This window comes from Trachurus trachurus, assembly GCF_905171665.1.
Source record: "Trachurus trachurus genome assembly, chromosome: 18".
Lineage (NCBI taxonomy): Eukaryota > Metazoa > Chordata > Actinopteri > Carangiformes > Carangidae > Trachurus > Trachurus trachurus.
The window spans coordinates 12,775,185-12,801,926 of NC_139909.1; the positions used below are offsets into that span (position 1 = coordinate 12,775,185).

Sequence of the window (26,742 nt, forward strand, 5' to 3'; positions counted from 1 at the left end):
AAGACGGGATAATGGATTAAATATTCACTATATTCCTCTTGTCAGCTCCCTTTCCACTTCATAGAAACATCATTTTCAATATAATATATCGTCAGCATATTTTAGAGATTGGTAATATAGATCTAGAAATTTATTGGAGGCAGAGTTGCTCCGGTCGCAGAAATAATCTCATTGGTTATTTAGCCCCCAAAAATGGGCGGGACCAAGGACCAAAATAATTCCCTTGTTGTGAGTTGATTGATTGATAACATCTTGCTGCCGTTGTTTGTAAATTTGTTATTGACAGAAGAACTCTTTGGCTCCGCCCATCAACAATTAACCACCCAATGAGATTATTTCTGCCTCTATAGCCATTCGGTATCTCAAGAACATTTGTAAAAACTTTGTAAATACTTGCGTCCCTACAAAAAGGGACAGCAACCTACCAGTGTACCCATATGTTTCTTTGTCTGTCTGTACCTCTTATTTCCCTATTTCAGACCAAATCTGCCACCTGAACAGTTAAAACAACACTATGGTTTGTTGATCCTAAACACATCAAATGGAAACGTCATCTATTCTTAGATGTGTGTGTGCATCTTGTCATTACTGTGAGGAAACAACAAATCCCATCAATCCTTTCCACTTGGATTGCTCCGAGGGGAAAAATACCTCTACTCCGTCTACCTGCATATGAATGCTGATTTGGGCACTACTGATTCTCCATACAGGTGAGATCAGATCTAACATAAAATACTCGCTTTTATACTTTTCACTTGTTATTTGGGCCCGATTACACAAAAGATTGTGTGTTTGTGTATGTGTGTGTGTGTACAACCAAGGCAGCTGAAATAAAAAAATAATAATTATAAAATAAAATAAAAACACACTAGGCGCCGCAGCAACACGCCCATTATTCAGTATACAAGGCAAACAAACACAGAGTTTTATAGGTTTATCTTTTTTTCATTCACTAAATATTTAAAACAAGCGTCACTTGACTAGTCATCATAAATGGTGATAATTTATGCATTTTTAAAATTTTCATCTTTTTTTTCAGGATGATGGAATACCTGAAGGACTGTTGTAGGATGTGTGTGTGACGGAGTTTGTTTTTTTGTTTTATTTTTATTTTTTTCTACTCTCCTGGTGTTGTGTGTATTTCCATCCACTAGGGGGAGCTCTGACTCAATAGCACCGAGGGATAGTTTGCCGCCTGGGATTCAGGAGATGAAAGGTTCCCTCATCCCCTTCTACATGGTCCAGTTCATGCAGCAGGGGGGGGCAGGAGGGTGAGTCAGGTGTTTAGAGCTGAACTGCTGCTAAATCAAGAATCATCGGACTGTCCACACTGTGATCCAGAGCTGAGGTTTCGGTCTGGGATCAAAAATCCACAGGGCGTTTCGTTCACAGTCCAAAAGTCAAGGTCCTTTATGCAAAAACACATTCAAACCCTGCCTGTTTCTGTGTTTGTGCACAGATCCTATCAACCCATTCATTCAGTCAGTCATTCATTCATCCATGCACTCATTCATCCATGTTCATCCCATCCTACATGGATACTGTAAAGGAATGTAAAGAAAAAGTATAAAAACCCAATGAGCAAGAAAAGAGAGAAGGCAGAAGATAAGCGCTGATAGAAAGATGTTCATGCACCCTCAAGCTCAGCACAGCGTCTATTTTCTTAACAGTCATTCATTGACATTCATCCGGTGTCGCGTCGTCTGCCGAGCTCAGATGCATAGACTGAATGCAGAGAGGAGGTGAAGAGGAAGAGGAAGAGAAAGAAAAGAGACGAGCCGGGAAGGTTGACGGGAATGGGGAGGGTGGGGGGTCAAAAAGGGAGGATGGAGAGAAGGTTAAAAGAGGAGCGGAAGAGAGCGGCGAAGGGGTAAAGGAGGCAGTGCTACGTGCAAAAAACCGAGAGAGGTTTGGCTGTATATATGGGGAAGAAAGAGATGGAGGAGTGTTTGCTATGTGCCAGGAGAGTAGGGGAGCTGATGCTAAATGGAGAGACGGCAGATGGAGTGTGTGCTCCAGCAGAGACAAGGAGGAGGAGGAGGAGGAGGAGGAAGGCACCGTCGCTCGTCCTCCCCTCTGAGATGACGAAATGGGCACAGAGGAGGTGCAAAACAAACAAAAACTATTCAACCCTGTACCATCACTTTGCAACACTCCAAAACGGACAGACGGACGGACTTTCCACGGAATTTTCAACAGGTTTCCCCGACTTTTCCTGTCGAACGCTCTGGAGGCCAATGTCTCAAGACTCCCGTATCCCAGAAATACGGATTCTGCTAATCATTCCTGAATCCTTTGGGTTTGGAAAAAAAAAACGATTTTGCTTCCGTCATCCAAATAATAAGTCCCAAATCCTAGATTCGTCCTTTTGGATTCCGGAATCCTTACAGTACAGTTCTTGATTCCACCTTGGGTTCCGGAACCTCCCGCAGTTCCGTTGGTTGCTCCTCCGATCGTATTCCATGACAGGTGTGTGGTTGGGGTGCAATGGGGGTGTGGGGTGGTGGTGATGATGACGATGATGCACACACACAAACACATATATTCACATTCACACACACACACACACACACACGCACGTTTTGGGTATGTGCAAGTCCAGATGTGCACAACTGGCGAGGACGCGCACAGAAATGTCAAACACAATAAGAAGGACACAGACATGCAGCCTCTCTCTCTCTATCTCTTCTCTCCACTTTGTTCTTGGCACTTCCCTCTGTACACACACATACACACACACACACACACACACACACACACACAGACAGACGAGTGCAAACACACACATATGCACCACTAGGTCCCCTCTGGTCTGTTTGTAGATTTTAACAGTCCGTTGGTCCCGTCACCAGAGACCAGAATGAATAAAAACCCTGTTTAATAACCAGGCCTGCTTCATGCTCTCCGTACAGAAACTCCACAGGCATGATTTCATCTGCGCACACACTTGTATGGACAGACACACACATTACACACATACACACACGTTTGTGTACTGTTAGATAGGTCTGTTTTCTGCTCATCTTCCATGGCATTGCTCCTTAGTCCATGCGTATGTGTGTGTGTATTTCAGCGTGTGTTTTCCCTTCACGGCGAGGGCAGTTTGAAGTCCAAGCTGTTTGTTGCTCTGTACACTATTTTTAGTCCTGCCTGCAAAGGATTTCTCGCCGATAGATAGCGCAACATTTAGCTTTGTACATACATACAGTACAATCCGACTGAACTTGTACAGAATATGGCCATCTAGCGTGTGTAGGGGGAAAAAAATATGCAAAAGGAAGAAAAAAAAGAAACAGATTGACGAGTTTTTCTCGAACTGAACGTAGCAACGCAAAGGCTGCGCCGTGCAAACGATGTCCAACGCTAACGAAAAAACAAAAAGTGCTTGTGTTCCGACGTGTTGTCCGTTTCGCTGGGTGCCTTCTGTGGAATGTGTCGTGTTTTTTTTTTTTTAGCATGAGCGACAAAATCTGTGACTCGCTCATGGCTCCTTGTCTTTGGTGGTGGCCCAAAAAAAAAAAGCCCCCCAATGTGGTTTCTCTTTGTAAAAACCCTCAAACCAGAAGGTTCTGCCGATTGAGGACGATGGTACTGATGTTGCACCGTATTCACCACAGAGTCACATCGTCCAAAGGTTTTTTGAGAGGATTCGCTTTCTCATTCTCATCACACATTGATGATTCGGTGCTTGGAGTTGGTGCTGAAGTGCTACTGGCCGGAGGGTTTGGATTTTTTTTGAAGGTGAATCCTTTGAAAAGTTTCACATCTTCTGTATCTTATTCCATGTGTTTCTTTCTCGGATTCGTTTGATCTTCTCGGGCATCCTGTCGGGTTTCAGTATAATTGGTCACAGATTCAGACACATCAACCATCGTCGTCGTCTTCATCTTCGTCATCATCATCATCATCATCAGGGACTTTTGTTGTCGTCGTCATCCAGATGGAGCGCCGGAGTATAGATCATATACCACGGTACAACCTCATTATTCCCAGCGTCTGCTCCACCCCAGCCGTCATCAGTCCATCCAGAAATTCCCAAAGAGGAAAAACACGGTGCAGTGTCGAGGCTTCATGGCCTCAAAGCTTCCTCCTTTTTCGTTGAAAATACAGCGAGAACAAACCTTGTTCTCTTCAGCTTTCTTACTTTCCTGGAGGGACGGGGAACAATCGTAGCGCTCCAACCATGGGAGGGACCATTTTGTCCAAAATGTGTGCTCCAATTTGATTGGACGGTGCAAATGGTCAATCAGTAGTTGGAGCGATCTGGCTGGACAGACATGTTAGTCAGAGGGCCCCATCTGGAGTGGGTGGAGCGTTGTAGAATCGGTTGGTAAGCTTTGTCGACAGCAAACGGTACCCGGTTAACGTCTAAGTTAACTGTACTTCCCGTTCATTGGTCGTTGGGTCTGCCGTTCCCCGACGCCGCCTCTCCTCCCTCGGCGGTCGACGACGAGGTGGAAAACTCTGTTACCCGTCGCGCCAGGGGGTTTGTGCTTTTGAGGAGCTCCATGGCGGAGACTCTGGCCCCTCCGCTGGAAGACTTGCTGCCTTTCTTCTGAAGCAGGGCCATGAAGTTCTCGTTGCGGGAGCTGGACCTCTGGCTGCTGCCGAGGGTCAGGTTTCGGAGGTCGCTGCCGCTGGTGCTGTGCTTCACCGGGGACACAAGGCTCTGGCGACTGCCGAAGGAGTCGGTCGGTTCCTTACGGCCCAGAACCTTTCGCTTGGACCTGAAGATAAGACAAGATGTTTTAATTCACCACTTAAAATCTTCTGCTTAAGCCACACGATTCACTATTTAGAGAGTGAATCCAAAACATGCAACTACAGAAGGGATTCCTTCCTTTCTTGTAGGAGATGAAAACAGCAACACCGCTTCCTCTCCTCACCCTTTCTTCTCCGCCTTTAAGACTATTTTCAGCATCATACAAGGTAAAATCATAAACACTTGTTGCTTAGATACTGGGTTTCTTGCGATTCTGTGTGTGCTTGCATCTCTATATGTGTTAGAGAGAGAGACAAAAAGGACAAAATAAAGAGCTGCCGGTCATGCAGTAACCCACTGTACATGTAGCCGTTGCTAGGGAACCTTATGCTCTGTCTGCCTCATACCTTTTAAACAAGACAATGCGTCTTTTTTTCTTTTTTTGTCACATTTGCCGGGTTATAATAAGCCACCAGACAAGCTTGGTGAAGGCTGAGACCAATTGTAGTGTGAGAATAAGTTTCTAAAAGCCCTTTTCTAGAAAATGCGTCAGCTTTAATGTCATAATTGATTTCCGTTCGTGTGTGTGTGTGTGTTCAAACCTGTGTATTATAGTGAACAGGTCTTCTGTGGTGTGTGTTGTAGGTGTGCTGGCCAACAAGTCATCATCGGTTTCCTCTGCGATGTGGAGCACCGTCTTCTCATTGGAGTCATCTGAACAAGACAGAGAAACCATATTAAAAATATATATATATAATATTTATATAATCAATAGTTGGTTGTACGTCTTAGACAAAGATATCACATCTGTACATTTCTTGCTATTTAGAAAAGCCAAAATTAATTTTACCTCCCCTGCAATTAAAGCAAATTTGACTCAATTACACCCCAAATCAGGTCATAATGAGATAATAATGATAAGTGCCATCTTCATTGTCACAAACAGTAAGAAACACTGTGTTTTGGTTTGGTCCAATTTTAGCGCAACTGGATTTGATTTGCTTCAAAACCTGAGAAATCTCCTCTGGCAGAAGAAGGAAGTTGTGCATCAAACGCAGCAGGGCAGGATCCTAATCAAATGTTGCAGCTCTGACAGGCGATCATTAAACACATGCATACGAAATCAGAAGAAAAAGGTTCAACAGCTTCCATCAAAGCAAAACTAAGATCAAACTGTATTCATTACCTAATACATATTAGCAAAAACGACATGTAGAAAAATACTCGGGGTCAAAAAGTAATTTTTTTTATACAAATAGACCTTGAAACTTCGGGTTGTGCTTAACCACATACATGTAGTCAGAAATGCTGCAACACTGCTATGCTAATAATGCAAAATGGGGATTTTCAAGTTTGGACTATTCAATTTCATCACTTGCTTTACAGCCAGGCCCACTTTTATAAAAAAAATATTCATACTCCAATCATTTCAATAAATTTCAGTAAGTTACATTCGGTGGTATGGGCTCTGTATTGTCTTTGCACTTCTAAAAGTTAAGGCAGGAACAGCTGCAGCATAGATCCCCCCGCCCTCCCCATGGGTGCAGAACAAAGGAGGCATCAATGACAACAGACATGACATTGACTAAGTTAGAAACAGCATGAAAAGGAGGCGCTGGGGTGGAGGCTAAAAACGGCTTAGCTTGCACAACCCTCTGTCTGCACTGGGATTGAGACACATGTAAACAGCCAACCATGCTAGCAAGAGCGAGGAGCCGCTAGCTGTATTTTGGCAGAAATATAAGCGTCTGGAAAACACAGAAGAGTTGAAGCAGAGTGTTTGAGTAGTTTGAGTTTGTTGTGTACATTTTGATCCATTGATCTCACTGTGAAACTGGGACACCATTTGACTCTCTGTTGTTAAATATGTAAAGTGAGAGCGTAGAAAGCTGCACAGGTTAAGAAATTAATCTTTCTCTAACACTGGAAGTCAAATTTAATGCAGGGAATGGATTACACTCCACTTCTAGATACCCAAATCCCTTATCTGCATAAACGTACCTCCTCCAATCGTAGCGCCGGCCACCTTCCCCTCCAGCTCTGTGAGAGAGGAATCCTGCAGAGACGACTGAAGGGACGACTCCTTCGAACTCTCCTCGTCCGTTCCCAAGTGATTCTCGTCTTGCTCCGACATGTCCGGCGCACCGGGAAGGTCGTCCGGTGGGAACGCTCCGACGGGAGACCGGAGGCCCACGGGGCTGTCCGTCTGCGACGTCTGTCGGTCCGTGCTGCCGTTAGTGGAGGAGTGGACCGACGTGGGAAGAAGCAGAACATTTGGCTTCTTGGGGACCGGAGGTGGAACCTAGAGAGGAAGGAAAATGTTGTCATTTACCAAAAAATAAAAAATAAAGGATTCAGCGACTATTAAGGTTGCAGGGAAGGTGGTTGGCAAAACCACAACAACAGCTCAGTGAGATATTCAGCAAGGCAGTACTCAGGAATGCCAGACAGATACCTGGGGATGCTGCAGAATTTGATCTGCTCCCATCAGGCTGCCGATTCAGGTTTTCCAAGGGCAAGCAAGAACATTTATAACAAATATTTTGTTCCATGTGCTATACAAGTACTCAATGCAAATGACTGCATCTGATTTTAAAGGGATAGGTTCATTACCTTTAATTGTCGGTGCAAGCTATTTTTAGAACGGCGGAGCAGAGCCGCGAGCTGCTCAGAGCTACGCTACGGAGGCTAATGGGATTTCTTGGTTTCCCTCATCAAACTCATCAAATACACAATCCAACAACTCCAAAACGCTCTGGTGGACAAGTTGTGACCTGCACATTCACCACGCTATGAGATAATAACAGAACGTTACCAGACAGAGTTGTTTTAGAGGCAAATGCAGAGACTGCTTGCTGAAAAACTGTCCCTGAAGGCAACGTGCATCAGCGGTTTTGCATGAATTTGCCTCTAAAACAACTCCGTCTTGTAACGTTCTGTTATTATCTCATAGCGTGGTGAATGTGCAGGTCACAACTTGTCCACCAGAGCGTTTTGGAGTTGTTGGATTGTGAATTTGATGAGTTTGATGAGGGAAACCAAGAAATCCCATTAGCCTCTGTAGCGTAGCTCTAAGCAGCTCTGAGCGTTCTAAAAATAGCTTGCACCGACAATTAAAGGTAATGAACCTACTCCTAAAACAATAGGGATTATGGCAATGGGCCAATTTGCCAAAATGTTGAACTATCCCTTTAAGTAGTAGTTAAACTAAAGTAAACTCAGCTAAACTATGACAATCTCTATCTTTCCTGACTCCAACAACAACATTTCCTGAAAGCGATCTTCCTCACCTTGGGTTTCTTTTTGTCCGACAGCTCGGCCAGACAGGAGATGGTCATCCTTGAGGGGAGCGTCTTGCTCTTGTCCTGCAGCTCCGGCGCCTCCTGGTTACTGCAGGGTGAAGGGAGCGAGCCTCCTTCCCCGGGCCCGAGCTGCATCTCTGCGTCGGCCTCGAACTCAGGCTCTAACGCCGGGTCCTCCAGAAGAGGCTGAGGGTCCGGGAGAGGCGGGAGATCAAAGAGAGATGGGGAATGGGGGAAGAAGGGATGATCGTAGGCAGATTGGGGGTTGATGGTGGAGTTTAAATCTGGGAGACCCGACGGACTTGTCGAGGTTTGAGGCGGAGGTTTTTTGGGTTTGGGCTTCCTCATGACTTTGTAGATGTTGCCCAGGGGAACGGGCCGGTCCACGGGCGAGCCTGGAGGGGAGTCGAGGCCGAGCGGCGAGGTGGAGGACGGGGAAGGAGACTTGAGGAGGAGGTTGATGGGCCGTTTGGGCAAGGGGGGCTTGATGGCGACCGGCGGTTTGGGTTTGGGTAGAGTGGGCGGAGGGCTGGGGACTTCGCTGAGGTCTCGGCCGTGCTGCTCTTCTTCAATGGTGTCGGACGCGCCGTCGGGACAGTCCTCCAGGTCGCCACGGGAGACCGAGCGAAGCCGAATCGTCTTCAGCTCGTTCTGGGTGACCATGGGTAACGCCTGCGAAGAGCTGGGGCTGATTTTTCCCGGTTTCGCCGCGGTGGAGGTGTCGGAGTGGCGTCTGCTGGCCTTCTGCTTCGGCTTGAGCGACGACAGCTCCAGATGCGCGTTCCCCGGCATCTCAAAGGACAGTCGAGATCTCGCCGACGGGTCCTTGGGCGACGGTAGCGACGACTTCCTCTCTGGGATCTTTGGGCGCATCTTGCACCCGAGCGTCCCTTGCGTCCCCTGACCGGCCATGTGACTGAGCGGGACGGTCGGGGTGGGGGTCTCCGACTGGCTGGAGTAGCCGCTCGACGGGGACATGAGTCCTGGGGGTTTGAAGGGCGAGGACGCCTTGATGTCGGTCTCCATGGAGAGCTGCGAAGGCGAGGTGGCTCTGGAGGTGGAGGGAGAGTCGAGAAGGGACTCGGAGCTGCCTCTCACTTTCATACATTCAATCACTGTGGTACCTGTCGCTGTGCTGGATCCCGATAGAGATCTGGAGGAAACAGAAGAGCAGAGAATCAGTGCATTTCTAAAAATAAATAAATAAATTAATAACAGCAGAAATACTTAAAGGGATAGTTCAACATTTTGGCAAATTCTCCTATCGCCATAATCCCTATAGTCATAGCAGTAGGTTTGTTACCTTTAATTGTCGATGCAAGCTATTTTTAGAACGGCGGAGCAGAGCCACGAGCTGCTCAGAGCTACGCTACGGAGGCTAACAACTCGTTGTTCTGTTATTATCTCATAGTGTGGTGAATGTGCAGGTCACAACTTGTCCACCAGAGCGTTTTGGAGTTGTTGGATTGTGTATTTGATGAGTTTGATGAGGAGAAATCAAGAAATCCCATTAGCCTCCATAGCGTAGCTCTGAGCAGCTCACGGCTCTGCCCCACAGATCTCAAAACAACATGCACCATTAATTAATGGTAATGAACCTACTGCTATGACTATAGGGATTATGGCGATAGGAGAATTTGCCATAAATGTTGAACTATCCCTTTAAAACTACCCATTGCCACAAAGTGTAGTTTTATTTCCTACCTGTAGGGGTCGTTCTTCCACTCCCCCAGCTGCCAGTGAGTGGGGAAGGTCAGGTCCGTCTCTGCCTCCCTGTCCGGCGCCTGGACCTCCAGGCTCGGAGGTCCGTCGCTGCCTCCGTGACCCGGCTCCCTCTCGTTCACGCCGGATTTGGAGGAACCGGACGAGCTCGGCAGCAGGAAATCCGGCTGGAAGTCCGGGAAGTGGTCCCTGGGGATGTGCAGGCTCTTCGGCCGTCCGTCCCGGTACAGACCGCCGCCTTCATGGTGGATCCTTCCCTCGGCCTCGCCCAGGTTCTTCATCAGCGAGACGCTCCTCACGGGCGGCGGCGGCTTACGCTTGGACTTCTTGAGCGAGATGGAGCGGGATCGCAGCCGCAAGCGTCCGTCGGCGCTGTAGTCCGACGCCGTGACGGAGATCGTGTCGGCGGTGCTGGCGCTGTCCTCGGAGCTCCCTCTCGGGTAGAGGAGCGCGTAGTTCTCGCTCATCCCCAGGAAGTGGTGATGGTGCTGTTGGTGATGATGGTGGTGGTGGTGGTGGTCCGATATCGCCATGGCGTTCCCGTTCCCCGTCGTCGTGGACATCATGTGTCCGTCCGGCTGACCCATCCCGCCTTCTGTAAAGCAGAAGGAACCAGAATCCGTGGGCGTGGAGAGGGAGCGCTCTCGGAACTTGAAGGCGTTCTGTGCTGCTATGGAGCGAGCCGACCTCTCCCTCCCCCTCCCCGTCTCCCCCCCTCCGACGACTCCCCCGCCTCCCGCTCTGCCTCCATCTGCCGCAGCCCCTTCCGTCTCGCTCCGCTTCCCCATCATCGCAGCTGCCAGCGAAATCCCCGGCATGATATTCCCTCCTCTCCCCGAAGGGTCCGTCACAGAGGTGAAGGAGCTGGAGTTGGAGCTCATCGACTGTCCGGAGCCCACCAGCATCACGCCGTCCTGATGCCCCCCCCCCACTCCCACTCCCACTCCCCCTCCTCCCCCCACGTTGCCGATGACGCTGTGCTGCTTGGGAGGAACCGCCGGACCTTTGCTCATGCTGTAATTATTATAAGGCTCGTTCCACGCTCCGGGAGAAAAGGTCGAGCCCTTAGGTCCGTTCCAAGAAGAGGAGGGTGTGTTTGAGCACAGCAGCCCAGAGTGGTCCATAGCGCCCGGGTGGAGCTGGTTGGGGTTACGGTGCTCTGAAGTATTATCTGTGTAGAAGAAGGGGAAGAAGGATTTGAATTCAAATCAATGTGATTGGGTCAAGTTTGAGACATACACTACTCACAAAAAGTTAGGGATGTTTGGCTTTTGCATTACATTTCAGAATGCACTATAACCTTTACAGGCGAACTTAATTTAACCTTCTCTAAACTTTTGAATGCACATGTTCAATTGTTCAATGTTTCAGTACTTAATTGAATAACATGCTGTTCTCTACACTGCAAAAACTCAAAATCTTACCAAGAATATTTGTCTTATTTCCAGTCAAAACAAGTCTCATTATACTTAAAATAAGACTCGTCACATAAAGAGTAGCTTGTTTTTAGACACTTTTTTAAAAAACTTCTTTGAAGCATATTTTCACTTAAAATAACCTGATTGTGGGGCAAGTTTTTCTTTCTTATTACAAGCACAAAATGATTTTTCTACTTATTTCAAGTGAAAATTTGTTTGAAACAAGTGAAAATGATCTAAAAACAAGTACATTTTTAGGTGATGAGTCTTATTTTAAGTGGAAAGAGATTAGTTTTGACTAGAAATGAGACATTTTGACAAGAAACAAGACAAATATTCTTAGAAAGATTTTGAGTTTTTGCAGTGTAACAAGGTGATTAACCACAAAAATCACAAGCACCATCTGATTTAGTTGTTAAATTGTCATTGAACCACTAAATGTTCTGGTTCAATGACAATTTGTATACAGTCCTCTCCATATAGACATCATGAGACCAAGACAACACTTTGATCAAATTGATCAAGTTATTGAGACATTGAGATTTTTGTAGTGCTATAGCCACCACTGTTGCTAGATTTTGTTAGATATAAATAAATTACCACTGCATCCTTCTACTTAAAAGGCTTTCATGATAGAATATCACTGTAGCATGAACTTGTTATAGGGATATTCTTGTCAAATATCCCCAAATTTTTGTGAGTAGTGCATAAGCGCATCATCGTTCGTCCTTAGTACGAAATCAATTGAGCTGTCAGATGTATGTCGAGCTCTTGCTTTTTCTTGCCCATGTGCAGTTAAAAGCTTTAATCAGGTTAAACAGTTTATTTGAACCCTTCATACCCCGTGACTGAGAATCTCTGTTGCAGTGCATAAGCCAATTAGGCATGAAGAGATCCCGGCTGCCGGCAACACCGTCCTTCACCGAGCAAAACAGGTTAGCGCAAATACGAGAGGGGAAAGAAATGATTAACCCTACATTAATCTCTGTGGGATTTTTTCCTTTTTTCTGTTGAATTAAAGATTTGTTGGGTGAAAGGCAGAAAGGGAAATGACTAAGGTGTTTTTTTCCTGCAGTCTGAAAATACCCAGTTTAATCAAGCCAAACTACCTTCATGGGAATTGAGACAAACACGGGGTGAAATGAACGATTTATGCCAAAAAAGAATATGCGTCACTAAAAAAAGTTGATTCAAAGTCGTGGGAATGTAAAATAAAGTTGCTGCCGTGGCTTCATCTCTGCTTTCTCCACAGTTATCAAAGGAAACGAGGGAAGTTTACAGCCAACAAAAAGTGAAAAACAGATCTGCAGGAAATGTTTTTGTGGCCAACGCCAACAGAGTTTGAGCTAATGAGTAGAGAACTTTTATTTCGGAGTGACCTGCCACCGTCTTTTCCCTCTTTTCTGTCCTTGGCGTATGTGAAGTAAGGAGATCTTCTACATAGCCTTATTCTACCTCTATTACACCATGAATTAAGATTTTTCCTGATATTAACTCCTAATTATCGCTTATTCATTGTAAATTAATGCATTAATGCTATACTAATTCAGAGTGATACAGGAAGAATTACTGTTCTTGTGCTACTGCCCCAATAACCCACTGGTTATTCACATCATTATTCAGAAACAACAATGCATTAATTTACAATGAATAAGCGATAATTAGGAGTTAATATCAGGAAAAATCTTAATTCATGGTGTAATAGAGGTAGAATATGTAGAATAAGGTGTTAATACATGCTTAATAATTACTAATAAGGAGCTAGTAAGCTACTTATATGCATATTAATAAGCACCTAGTTAATGGTGAATATGTGTTCCCTAATCTAAAGTGTTACCAAAAAAAAAAAACCCGCTAAAGAGAAGAAAAACAAACATTGGTGGGAGGGGTCAGGGAGCTTCACACACCTGTGTGCGAGGTCGTGTCGAGGTCGGAGTGCGTCTTCCTCAGGGGCAGGGCCTGGTGGGGGGTGTCGGTGATGGGCTCCAGGGAGTGGGGCTGGTGGGGGAAGGGGTCGCCTGGAGACGGGGATGGGGACGGGGAGTGTTGGAGGAGGTCGACGCCGTGGAATTTCCCTCCTCCTCCTCCTCCACCACCTCCTCCTTCACCTGCAACAGAAGAATAAGAACAGTGAGGTCAAAGAGAGGAAGAGAAGATTCAAGCAGATTGAACATGCATTTATTTTATAACAAAAAGTCGGTCAAGTCAAGAAAAGGCACAAGAAGTCAAGTTGAGTCAGCTTTATTTTTAGAGCACATTTAAAAACCAAAGTGCTTTACAATTATGTGCAAAAACAAGAACAACAATGACAATAGAATAAAAATAGAACCATTTAAAACAGTGGGAAGGCTATAATAAAATAAAGTCGGGTGACTGAGTATTAGTACTATGCCGAAACAAATGCTAAGGAAAAGAGATGGGATTTTGAGGCGTGTTTTGAGGATATTAATGGAGAGTGAAAATAATATTTTTAACATTATTCCATAGTTTTGGAATAATTTCGAAGCCCAGGAATCAAACCCAGAGCCTTGTTTCCTGAGAGGCGACAGTGCTAACCACTATACCACTGTGCCACCCGACACCAGTGGGAAAACTTCCTCCTAAGAGGCAGAAACCCAACACAGGTGTGGGCGGGGCCTCGGCCAGGTAGGTAGAGAGAAAATGGGAGACATTGATTGACTGATTGATAATTGTGTTGAATAAACCTACATTGGTGGTAACTTTCATTTCTGCAGGCCAGCGCTGATTCTTGTGAAAAGTTTGGTGAATGTTCAGTGAGGAAAAATATTTTCTCCTACTTTTTTTTTTGCCTTTATTCTTCTACCTAGTTCCTCCCTTAATAAATACAACACCTAGACTCCTTGCAGCCAGTTTAATAGATTTTTTCTCAATATCCTGTCTCGTATTTCTTCAAAGTTTCCTGCTCAAATCATCAGGATTTCTTCACATCGACTCACTGAGAAAGGGAAAAAGTTGGACGTGCAACTGATGCATAAGAAGCCACACTTCCTTTTTTTTCTCCCTACTGTCACCATAAACCTTCATGTTTACGTCGTACACTTCCCTGCCGTCATGTTTCATCCAGAGCGACTTGGAGCAGATGCGGCGGAGAGCCCTGCTGTTCCGTTGTAGCTCTACTTCCTGTCCTTCCGACGTCTCGTCCGGACAGACGGTTAATCCAATGAGTCATCGCAGGCAGCAGGTACTCACTTGATTACCTCAATGACATGCAGCGCAGTCTCTCAGCCATCTGCATAACTCAGTCGGCTTCCTATTAAGCCATCAGCCGTGTTTTATATCCACACAGTCATATCGGATGCAGTCGACTGCTAAAAATTTATCTCCCTCGGCTAAACGACGCCATTAAAGGAGCTCTGTCGAAGCGCGGGACGTTAAATCAGATGCAAACACGCGGAAATCAGCGAGTCAAAACAGAGGATGAATCAAACCAAGCCGAACTGATGAAAAAAAAAAGAAAAAAAAGAAATGAAACAATGATAAAGTTCACCAGCAGAGCACGACCAACCGGTGCCAAAACACACCGGAGCTGAAGGAACAAAGACGATCTCAAAAAACAGAGCTCCTGCTTTTTGTTTCCTGTCGTCAAAGCCGATGATTGTCGCTTATTGTGCAGATAATGAACCAACGTGATAAACCTCATCGTCGTTCAGCATCTGTCTAGTTCTCTACCGCCGCCTCCCTCCTGTTTAGTTCCTATAGTCGTGTCCCCGTTGTCTTGATGCGTATTAATTATACAACCGAGCCCCGAACAACACAGAATTACAAATGTTTGAGCAATCGGAGCGAGCGGGAGAAGAGCAGGCTAATAGCAGATACTCCAGTCGAGACATGATGGAACTCTTCTGCAGAGGAAAACGATTAATTAAGTTAATGAATGTGATTTTGGAGACGAGACTCAAAGAGGCAGAGAAAACTTAATGTTGAGTTTCATTACGCAACGAATCTCATCACCTCGTGTTTTGCAGTATTTAGCTTAAAAACCCAAATCCAGACTTCAATGACATGAGTGGAAAAAGGTTATATCTTTGAATGTGTGTCTTTTTATAGTTATAGTTCTTTATATAGCTCTTTATTGTCTCCTTGTGGTTGTTCTGTGTCTCTTTCTGGTTGTTTTAAGTCTTTGTTGTTGTTTTTTGTGCCTTTGCAACAGTTTTGTTATCAAGTTCACCTGCTTCGCACTTTGCATTTTGACATGTAGAGGGTTTTTCCGACTAAAAATCTCCATATTAATGATCAGAGTTGGCCGGGAGAGTCTTGACACTGCAACAGGTGATTTTATTTTGGCAGAAAAGGAAAATTGGAGCCAGAAATCTCATTTCCTGACTAGATAATCATTAAATCAGTGATTTATCTGAGGACGTGTCAACCCCCGGCTGATGAATCACAGACACTTTATTTTATCGGAGAGGGAAAAAAGGAAAAATCCTTCTGGATCTCTTTCCACCTGTTTTTCTGTTTCCCTCATTGACGATCTGATCTGTCTTTTTATCTCTCCATCTCTCCGATGGTCTTTTCTCCCCTCTGTCATTCATTTTAACAATGATCTGTCTGTTTGGCTCTATCGCTGAGTGGCATTCAATGGCCGTTCCCCCTCTGTGCATGAATAAATAAGAGTGTGGGGGCCAGAGTTTCGCAAAGCCGAGACTAAGCTATGACTCAGCCTCCCGGCGGAGCTAAATATAACTTCTTCTTCCTTTTTTTATTTTAAAATATGACAATTTTTAGCTTAAAAGTCTCGGACAGCAGAGATGCAGCATTGATCCACAAACGCAGCCTCGTTCATCTCTTGTCTTTATGTCCTCAGTCTCCGCCGTGATCAAGACGCCGCTCGGAGGCTGAGAGTCTTTGTGTTGCTCCTGCAGCCATAAATAATGGACGCTCTTTCAACCACCAGCAGCATCATGATGTCTCTTCTTCAGGATGGTCCTGGATGCACTGCTCCTCTGTCTGCTGACTCCTTCTCATTAGGGAGGTGGACGTGTTGAGCTGACTATAGGTAACTGGTTTAACTCTCACGTAGACACATTCACTTTCCCCTGAGGCCTGTTTCACTATCACCTGTTGTTACTATATATACTGTTACTATATATAGGCCTACTATTGTGTATACATAATATTACTCTTAAAGGGATACTTCACCCAAAAGGCCAAGGAAGGGTAACTTTCGGAGTCATCAAAGGAGTTCCAGGGGGGGTCCGGCTGGCAAAAGATTTTCATATAATGGCGGCGGATAGAGTTCGCTATTGAATCGTCCAAAACACACACTATGAAACATCCAGATACCTCCATACTGCTCGTCCGTACTGACCCAAGTGTCCTGAAGCCGCCACATGAAAAAGTTTTGTTTGTTTTGTTTGGAAAAAAATTATTTGATCTCTGTTTTTAGCCTTGTTGTAGCAGTAGCTCCCAGTGGCTGAGTGAGATTTGCTGTGAGACATTCTTCCATGTTTACATCATACATCCAATGGTTTACAATGACGAACGAACATGTCGCAGCAAATCTTGCGCTTGCTGCGAGAGCCACTGGGAGCTACTGCTACAACAAGGCTAAAGACACTTGGGTCAGTACAGACGAGCAGTATGGAGGTATCTGGATGTTTCATAGTGTGTGTTTTGGAGGACTCAAAAGTGAACTCTATCCATCATCATTATATGAAAATCTGTTGCCCCTGGAACTCCTAAAGCGTTTTGATGACTGAGAAAGTTCTCCAAACCCTTCCTTGGCATGACAGTGAGTAGAAAATTGGTGAATTATCGAGTTTGGGTAAAGTATCCCTTTAATAATTTGTACAAAGCTGTATGTACTTCCCTAAATATTTGCACATAAGGTTTCTCTTTTGTATATTTTTTTCATTTTTACCTTGTTTTTTTTTTTTCATATGCTGCTCTAACACCTACATTTCCCATAAGTGGGATCAATAAAATGTCTTATGCCTTATGCGTATATGACTGATCAGAGATGGATGAAGGCTGTGGGATGTGGTATAAACTCCAGGAAGTGGACAACAACTGTCATGAAAAATAACCGTGGCGCTCAAGGTTACACATCTACAGCGTCCTTGGACAAAATGAGCAAACACCACGAGTTGATGAAGTCGATGTCAAGCAGTTGAAAGCTCCAGAAGATACAAGAAGAGGGGCTGTTAGATACTACCAAATACCAGGGAGTCAAAAATATTTAAAATGAGAAATGATCCACATTATTGTTTTGCTCCTGTTCTGTTGTACCACTTCCTGCCTTTGAAAGGTTACCGCCACCTGAGTTTATCGGGGGGTTATAAATGTCACCGACGACAACGACAGCCACGAGGGTTTCAAGGTTTCCCGGCGAGCGATCATCGACCCAACTGAAGAGTCTTTAAAACACAGGTGATAAATCCCTACAAGCTCTGGATGTGCCGCTTCATACCCGAGGGTTTTCAGTGAGAAGACAGTTCATGACCCGTCACAGTGTCGGGACGCTGATAATTTACTGAGGCTTGAATGTAATTGGACCAGAGACAGGAAATAGGAGATTTACCTTCTCCAGGTTGATCTCAGTTTTACAATAATAACGAAAAGCTCCGTTCTGGAGGATTTAGATGGATTTTTTTTTCATTTTTTGTATTTAACCTCAGTCCAGTTACAGATGTGTTTAAAGTTGCTGCAGAGTAATTCCAACGGTTACGATGCGGAGCCAATAGGATTTGCCTCAGCTCTGCAAAAGTTCAGCCCACCCCCCTTGTCCGATTCCCCCAGTGAAGTGATGGAGGTAAACTGAGAGGATTAGTCCGTCTGCAGCTCAGCAGCAGCAGCAGCAGCAGCATGAAAGCCCGTCTGTCTGTCTCTCTCTTTGCTCAGACGCCACACTCACGAGTCGTCGGCCTCATTCACAAGTGCATTCACACAACGCCTCGCTCATTGTCTGTCATTCTTCTCTGTTTTGGCTCCTGAATGACAACATTAGCTGTTATTGTTAACGCTTCGTTTTTTTTTCTCAAATACTGGGAAAAAACATTGGTATGTTAGCAAAAAAAAGATAAAATTCCTGCATTTGTTTAAAGGGACAACGAGGAGTTTTGGAAAGCAAAGTGTTTTCACACTACATTTCCCATGAGTCTCCGAATGCACGGTGAGATTCTTGGACTGACGCAAGACGGACGAAAGCGAAAACATTAGCAAAGAATGTTTTCATTAATCAAGAATGAAAGTTGGAGATTTGAAGACGATCAGATACAGTCGTAGTTCCGACCATAAACGGCGATTCGGCAGCGTTATTCCCATGACCCGCCGGGCAGCGTCCAGGAAACTGAAAGCAGGAAATGCTGGGCGAGTCGACCACTAAATCGTGAGCTTAGAATTATAAGGTTCTATCTCCATTTTTTTCAAAATTGAGTTTTTTGCATAATATCATCCATTAGTGGTCTGTTAATGCCTGTGTGGTGTTATTTTTAAATTTTCAACATTTTTTTAATTAGTTATTCATAAAATAAAAAGGTTCTATCAACCAAAACACAAGCCGAGTTGGAACTTTGATGCTCAATATCTCGGAACTACCCAAAACGGACATAGAACCCTATAATTCTAAGCTCACAAAATAATAATATCAAAATAACTATAAAGACAAAACGATATATTTATCGAAAATTGACCCATTAACAAGTGTGGATAACGTAGATTCATCCACATTAATATGAGACTTTTTTATCACCAAAAAAAATTCCTTGTTGTCCCTTTAAGTCTATCAAGTTTTCGTGTACTGGTTTATATTTAGTTTGTGAGGCCTCCTTATGTGACATCATCGCCTGCCTTTAAAGGTAAAAAATGTTAAAAAAAAAAATTCAAAATCAAAAGTAACTAAAATAACCCTTGAATCAAATAAAGGACAGAAATAAAGAAGAACAACAACTAAACACAGAGCGGTACATTTCTCACCCTGCATTCACATTCTCACATTACTTCAGTCATTCATGAAAACCTGAAGAAGAGGAAGAGGAGGAGGAGGAGGAGGAGGAGGAGGAGGAAGGAGATCAGGAGGGAGGGAGCTGCTGTGAAACAAAATGTTCTCTCATTATCCTTCATTCATTATTCCTTCACCCCCCCGTATCCCTCCATCCTCCTTTCTCCGTCTGTCTCTCCTCAATCTCTTCACCTCCTTCCTTCCTTCCTTCCTTCCAGGCTCACGTAGCCTACACTTCCTCTCTTTCTCTCTATCCCTTCACACGCTGCTTTCCTCTCTCTCTCTCTCTTTTTTGGGGAGGAGAGAGGAAGAGTGGCGAGTTACCATGGCAACAGCAAGCTGCGCTGCAAGCTACCTGTACGCCGGCTGGGTTAACAGAGAAAGAGATCGAGTGAAAGAGAGAAGAGAAGAGGGATGAGAGAACCGGGTGTCACGGTAACAAGCTGAATAAGTCTGGTGTTGTTGTCTTTCTTTTTTTTCTCCATCTTTTCTTTTCAACAAATCTCACGAAAAAAAAAGAGACCAAAAATGAACGAGTGTTTTTTCTTGCCATCGAGCTCCGTTGTTGTCTAAAAAAACTATTGAAAAAAAAAAAAAATCAATGAGATGTGGTGATTCATTACATTTAACAAAGGGCAGAATAGTTTTTATATTCAATCAGTCCCACGTAGCTTAAAAACAGCCTGCTGCTGTGAGAAAACACAAGAAACGTGTTCATCCGCCGCTGAAAATAGTCCGTAACAAATGCATTGTTTTCTCCTGTTTGCTAAAAAACTACAACTCCCATCTTTTTCTAGAAATTAAACTACACATATTCGACTTGTTTTTGTCATATGGGTGCTTTTCTTATGGGTTTTGGAGCTGAGAGTCAGTTTTTTTGTTTTTTTTATCAATAAGAAACATACAGAATAACGTCAGTCGTTCTTCCTCCCTGTGTCTTTTTCTCTGAACGAAGGGAATACCCATTGAGCGCAGCACCACAGGCATGCATAATTATACCTGACCTTCTACTCCTGTACACAGTGGGTGAGGAGGGCGAAGAGAGAGAGAGAGAGAGGAGGAGAATGGGAGAAAGAGATAGAGAGATATTTAACTATAAATGGATATGCGTGAGGAGGAGAAAGAGGAGGAGGAGGAGGAGGAGAGGCGCCCGGTGACGAAGCAGTTGCTATGCCAAAAACCAGGAGGACCACACGCACATACAATACATGCACGTGCACACATGCAAACACACACACACATGCACGCCACGCCACACACGCACGCAAAGTAAACAAAGAGGAGTCTCGGTTGAGACAAGTGGAAGCAGGAGTGTCAGAACGATGTTGCCGAGGATGACCACAGCATACTAACAGCACTGACAGCGCACACACGCTCACACACGCAAAGAGACAACGACACACACAAGTAGAGCTGACTGCCAGAGATGGGCGAGGGCGATAGCGGATGTGATCATAGGAAGAAAATGTTCTCGACGTCAGATCTCGTTTCTGCAGCGTTTTCTCCCTTAAAGCTCAAACTCACTTAAAGTAGAAATCTGTGATTGTCTATAAATATATATAATATATAGGCCTGTGTGTGTGTTGTCCAGTATAACCTGCAAGTTCAGACTTCACGAATATAGAAGCTATTCAAGCATCAAGGGAACCAGCCTGCAGAGGATTGAATGTTGAAGCTTTCCTACTGTTTCCTGCTGTGGATTTCCTCTCAAGTTAAGTGGATTTAGTAAAAAAAAGACGCTTCTTATCCAATTTGTGTTGGGATCATTTCAGCCATATCTATAAATTACTGTAGTGTCCTTGTTCATCTGTTAAATAATTCAACCTCCAGTGATGCTTCCTCCTCTGGGAAAACCAAAAAAAAAGAAACACCCTCTACATCTAAAAATGTGTCTGTGCTCCTTCCTCGTTCAAAAATGGCTTCATCACTGCAGGGTCTCATGGGGCAGAGGAGGATTGAAAAACCATTAATTGAAAAACTATGAAAATATGGTGACACTGGATTGGGTTTATCATATCAAAAAAACTAAATAAGATATATTTTTACATTTCCTCCAAGGCTATAACAGTAACTGCAGCAATTCAAAGTCAAATTATACTGATGTGACCCCTGTAAAGACATAAATTCACATTTATTTAGCATTTCCCCTCAGTCGTATTTCCCACGAGTCTCCTTTTTCTAACCCTCTCTCTCAAAGGAAAAACCCACTCCCTTGACAGCAACGAAGAATGTCATTGAAGGAAAATGTTTTTTCGCTCTGAGGCATGAAGTGTTCAGAACAAAGTCACCAGAAATTTTCCTCCAACTGCTGACAAAAGAACTAGATTCAGTCTAAACCTCAAATTCAATCTCCAGTTCAGTCGTTATTTGGATATCACATCCTGTCCTACAGTATTTCTCAAGTCAGGCAATATAAGCAACTGATAAATGATGATGTGTTTCCAATAGGACCTCATCTGTGGGGATAATCTATTTATTTGTGGGGTTATTTGTCAATGAAATTTCATATTGAGGACATTAATTCTAATAAAACTGAGTAAAGCCTGAAGGCAACTGGCTGCAGCTGTCATGCCACCAAAAACCACCTCACCCCCCTGACAGCCCTCTATAATTAACCCCCTATCTAACCCCTCTCTTCACCTCTACTCACCCATGTGACCCTTTGAAGAGGGCTGCAACTAACAATTATTGGTCATTATTGCTAATTATTGGTCAGTGTTAATTGTTTTTTTTTTGCATGGCCTAATTTGTTTTGTCAGAAAATGTTAAAAAAAAAAAAGTGCATGAAAAGTTTAAGGTAACTGCTTTGAAACTTGAATTATTCAATGTCCAATGTTATAAAACCAATACAATATAACTGAGAAACTTAGAACCAGAGTATGTTTGACATAAATGATTTAAACTTTCCTTTTTCAAAATTTTGTTGGATTTTTATTATATTAATCAACTAATCACTTGAACTCTATTGGAAAAATTACCAACGCGCCAGTTTTAGCAAGTGAGCCTCTCCCACTTTGATTGGATAATCACTGCCACTTCACAGGCTGGCTGCCAGGCCGCCTCTGTTTACATGGACCAATTTAAATACATTACTTTGATGGATCGGGGATCAGTCTGCTGGTCCAGGAGATGAAACATTCATGAATTCCCAGAGGGGTTTGTAGTAGTGGCGGTCCAAAAAGTAAGCGAAGATCGAGGAAGTATTATACTAGGCTATTTACAGTATGCCGATGCTGTGCAAGATTTCCATGCAGGGAAACCTCAATAACTCTCTCCTGGAGGCTGAGCTGATAAAATATATATGATACCACTAAAGGTGTTTAAATCCGTTTGAATCCTTTCCTGTGCCTGCCCTACAGTGACCTTTACATAAAGGGCAAAACAAACACAAAAAAAATATCCCAGACTTCGCCTCAGAAAGGTATTTTAACATCTGCACACCGAGGTTACCGTACCTTTGTACCTTTCACACCACCCTGTGATTCTTTTGGGACGATAATTAATTAAAAGCTCAAGTCAAGTCTAAAATGTGGTTTAAGGAATCGTACCTGTGATGTCGAGCGGTATGTAGTGAGTCGGCGCGCGTCTCCCCAGGTGCCAGCGGGGTTTCTCTGCGACGGGCGGCCCGGTGTTGGCGGACGTGGTGGTGGTGCTGCTGCTGCTGTTGTTGCTGCTCCAGGCGAGAGGCGGCCGGTCGGAGCCGCAGGGGGACGGGGACGGGGAGGGAGACGGGTCAGTCACCGACCTCAGGCCGAACACCGAGGAGGTGGTTTCATCATCGTAGAGCTGTTTGGAGGCCGGCTGGAGGAAGAAGGAGAGGTAAAAATGTTACATTTGGTGAGCAATCTGAGAGAAGAGGTTGTAGCTTAGTTTGATTCCCAAACTTTTGTAATTAATATAAAAACTTCCATAATGAGCTGTGTTTGTGTCTCCAGACCGAGTCATAACGTAGCATCCGCAGGTAAACAATGTAATTTTGGTTTGCCTAGTTTGGCTAACATTAGCTATGCTAGCATTAGCGTCTTTCTCAAGTAGCGTCCACATGTCTGAGCTGAATGCAGTTACTCCTTTTGAAACAGTTTACATAAAATATTATGCTTACTTCATATCAAAATACAGCCAAACCACGCTCTACCTGTCCTGGTTTCATGCTAGCTTGTTTAGGCTACAACATGTGGGCATTAGCACACTCTGACAGGACTGCAGTGTGTGGCTGCTTAAAATCTTAATAAAATACTGATATAATGAGTTTTACCATTTCTAGCAGAGACAGTACAACATTTAATTGTTTAGTGGACTAATTCAAAGCCTTTTTGTGCTCTTTACGCTAGCGGACAAAATAAGCTAACAGGTATAGAAAAACAACAGTTCATGTTACTTCGACAAAAGAGAACTAATGTGCAGTCACAAATTTTAAAAAATGTGTAATATTTTACATGTTCAGAGCAGAAAAGAAACCACAGCACAGAAGCAGAGGAAGAGGAAGTGAACAGAAAAAGACAGAAATATGGGAAACGTCTGTTTGGATCTGATTAGCCAGCAGGGACGGCGGCTGACAAGAAGCAGACACATTGTTGGTTCAGTCTCTGGCGTCAAAACGGGAAGGTGTAATCCCAGCTGGGAGGGAAATGGCATTTGTCAGCCGCCTGGTATTTAATCTGAGGTATCCACTGCACTGCCAAATTGCCCTTAAGCAAGGCACTAAAACACAAACTCGCTTCGAGGCGAGAGGGGGGGTGGCTGCTGCTGCAATGCAGGAAATACCCCGGTCCACGCGTGAGCACGCCGGATGTTGAAGCCAATTTTATAAATGAAATTAAGCCCCCCAAACAGAGAGAGAGAGAGAGAGGGAAAGGTGTTTATTCAAACGGAGCTGGTTAACAGCTTGCTGAAGGGATGGTGTGTCAATATGCAGGGAAATGTGCAGCCATCTTGCAGTAAAAATCACTGTGGGGGTCCCATCAAGCTGCCATAATGACACAGTTCAGAGAAACAGCCTGAGAACTATTAGCAGCTGAGAAAGAGACGGAGGGACGGAAAAAAAAGAAAGAAAGTGAAAACAGAAGAGAAAGAATGAATTTGTTTCACAGCTTTGATTCAGATTTAGAAGAAGTCGACCACACTGATGTTCTGTTAGTCCCTGAAATGCATATTTATATCTCTGTCTGCTTAAAAAATCAGTCTGACTAACAAATAGCACTGATGTCATTTGCTATTTAGATTTTTTTTTTTTTTTTTTTTTTGCCCACGTATTAATTATTTTTCAATCTGGAGGAAGCGAAAATCATTTGGCATTTGTTTATGGAAACCTGCTGAGAGTGTGAAAAGGATGATGAGTAATTCTGACAAATCTGATGGAGGGGGGTGGGAGCGCCGTACAATAGTTTGCTGATAATTCGGCTCTGCTTCGTTTTTATATCAAAAGCGATGATAATGAAAGCAATGAGGGCGTTTTGTCACAACACATATAGTTGAAAGAGTATCAGCGACACTTAGATAGCAATTAGGGAACGAATACTGTTGGTGAAGTCTCAATGAAAGAGAAACCGACAGTGAACATGGCTGATGAGCGCCGCTTTGACCTTCTTATCATCTTTAAAGGGAAACTATGCAGGATTTTTACCTTACTATGCTACATTTTTACCTTAAATAAACAGTAATTGTGATTGTTAAATAATTGGGTAACACTTTATAATAAGTACAGACTATTAAGCATTAGTTAAGCATTAAATACTGAATTTATCATTTATAACACATGAATACTCATTAGTATGTAGTTTATAAACAGTTAAAAATGTTTTACTCATCACTGATAAGCACTAACTGTATTTCTAAACTACATCTTAATGAGTATTCATGTGTTATAAATGAAGAATTCAGTATTTATTAATGCTTAATAGTCTGTACTTATTATAAAGTGTTACCAATAAATGACTTGTAACTTGTCTCTCGGCTGAAAAACAACCTTGTAAGATCAGAGCCTCCGACCCGGTGTCTCAGATCTCGTCTCTGCAACACAAACGCGCTCCGTAACCCGCAATCTCTTGTTTATGACAGATAAGACGACACAAATATACACATCGTAACACGTTTATCATACATATATATAACATATATGCACCGCTCCGTGAATTGCTTCCTCGCCAGCTTCGTTAAAAACAAACGCACATGGCCGGGAGGAGGGTTAGCAACACAGAGGAAAATTGACCAAACTTGTATAGTTCCCCTTTAAGTGATTGCCATTGTACTTTACACAAAGGCCTTTACATCAATCAATGTCAATATATTTTCTCACATAATAATAAAGATTGATTTAATTAAATACGAAAAATAAGCGACCCTGACACATTTAATCAGAACAAGAGTTGAGTTGAGTTGCACCGCTCCCCATGTACGAGGAGGTGGGTGACAAACAGGAAGCGTGACGTCTGGTCGAATGAGCACAGACGATAAAAGAAGGTGTTGAATAAGTTTAGAGAGAAATAAAAGAAACAAAGTGTGGAGGAGAAACAAAGAACAGAGAGGAGAGAGTAAAAATAAGAAGAGGAGTGGGATGGAGTGAGTTAGCGGAGACGTGACGAGACTCTCTCCTCCTCTGCTCCGGGAGAAAAGTGGAGAAGACAAGGGAGGCGAGGCGGGTTATGGATTGGTTTCCTGAGCGTGTGTGTGCGTGTGTTTGTGTGTTTGTGTTTGTGTGTGTGTGAGTGTTTGTTTCGCTGCAAGGTGAATTCAGCTTTTATGCTTTCAAGAAAAGAGGTGGACAAGCGTGTGTTTCACCTGTGGAAACGGATGTTTATGATAAAATAGGAGGTGGGAATTACTGTATTGTGCGTGTGCATGTGTGTGTATGTGTTTGTGTATTTGTGTGTGCATGTGTGCGTGTGTGTCTTCAATGAAATGAGAAACTTGAATATGTGTGTCTTTGTTTACCAGTGAGATGACATTTGGTGCGAGGGAACCTTATGATCAAATAAGACAGGTGTAAACCTGAGCGTGCTTGCAGGTAAGTGTGCGTGTGTGTGTGTGTGTGTGTGTGTGTGTGTGTGTGTGTGTGTGTGTGTGTGTGTGTGTGTGTGTGTGTGTGTGTGTGTGTGTGTGTGTGTGTGTGTGTGTGTTTACCAGGAAGATGAAGTCAGGTCTCTTGTTGTTGAGGGAGATGGGCGATCGGCTGAGCGAGGTGGACGTGTCGTCAGAGCTCTGCGAGGACGGATGCCGGAAAGTCTGACCGGTCAGTTTGGTGTCGTACAGCTGCTCCTCAAAGTCTGCACACACACGCACACACAGACACACACACACATGCACACACGCACACACATTCAGACAAATTCACACATACAAAAGCACACCACAGACAGACAAGAAAGAGAAAAAGCCTTTAAGTGAGTGTCAACTTTCTGCAGCTCAAAAACAACAGTGCACGCAAATGCACACGTGCAAAAAGCACTACAAGTACACACACACACACACAGATGCACGCACACACACAGATGCACGCACGCACACACCTATTTGCATAGTGTAGATCCAGTACAACTGCTGCAGTTTCCCTGCTGTGACTCCTGGTGCAGCTTTTGCTCCGAAGCCTTAAATGACTCTTTAAGTTTGTTTTAAATCCTCCCGTGAGCTCCAGCGTTTTCT

At 44.0% G+C, this 26,742-nt stretch overlaps 1 protein-coding gene across 1 annotated transcript in view; it reads right to left on the reverse strand.

The window, feature by feature from the left end:
- Window positions 1-4,390: 4,390 nt before the first annotated feature.
- The window catches only part of nhsl2 (NHS-like 2), a gene marked incomplete at both ends in the record, with an annotated part of 147,800 nt that continues 125,448 nt past the window's right edge, over window positions 4,391-26,742 (reverse strand). Inside the window, 8 exons of the mRNA XM_083993240.1 lie at window positions 4,391-4,727; window positions 5,305-5,416; window positions 6,704-7,004; window positions 7,993-9,157; window positions 9,709-10,897; window positions 13,052-13,252; window positions 22,653-22,905; window positions 26,224-26,366. Of these exons, the coding sequence (XP_083849366.1) occupies window positions 4,391-4,727; window positions 5,305-5,416; window positions 6,704-7,004; window positions 7,993-9,157; window positions 9,709-10,897; window positions 13,052-13,252; window positions 22,653-22,905; window positions 26,224-26,366 (3,701 nt within the window). The remainder of the gene's footprint in view (window positions 4,728-5,304; window positions 5,417-6,703; window positions 7,005-7,992; window positions 9,158-9,708; window positions 10,898-13,051; window positions 13,253-22,652; window positions 22,906-26,223; window positions 26,367-26,742) is intronic.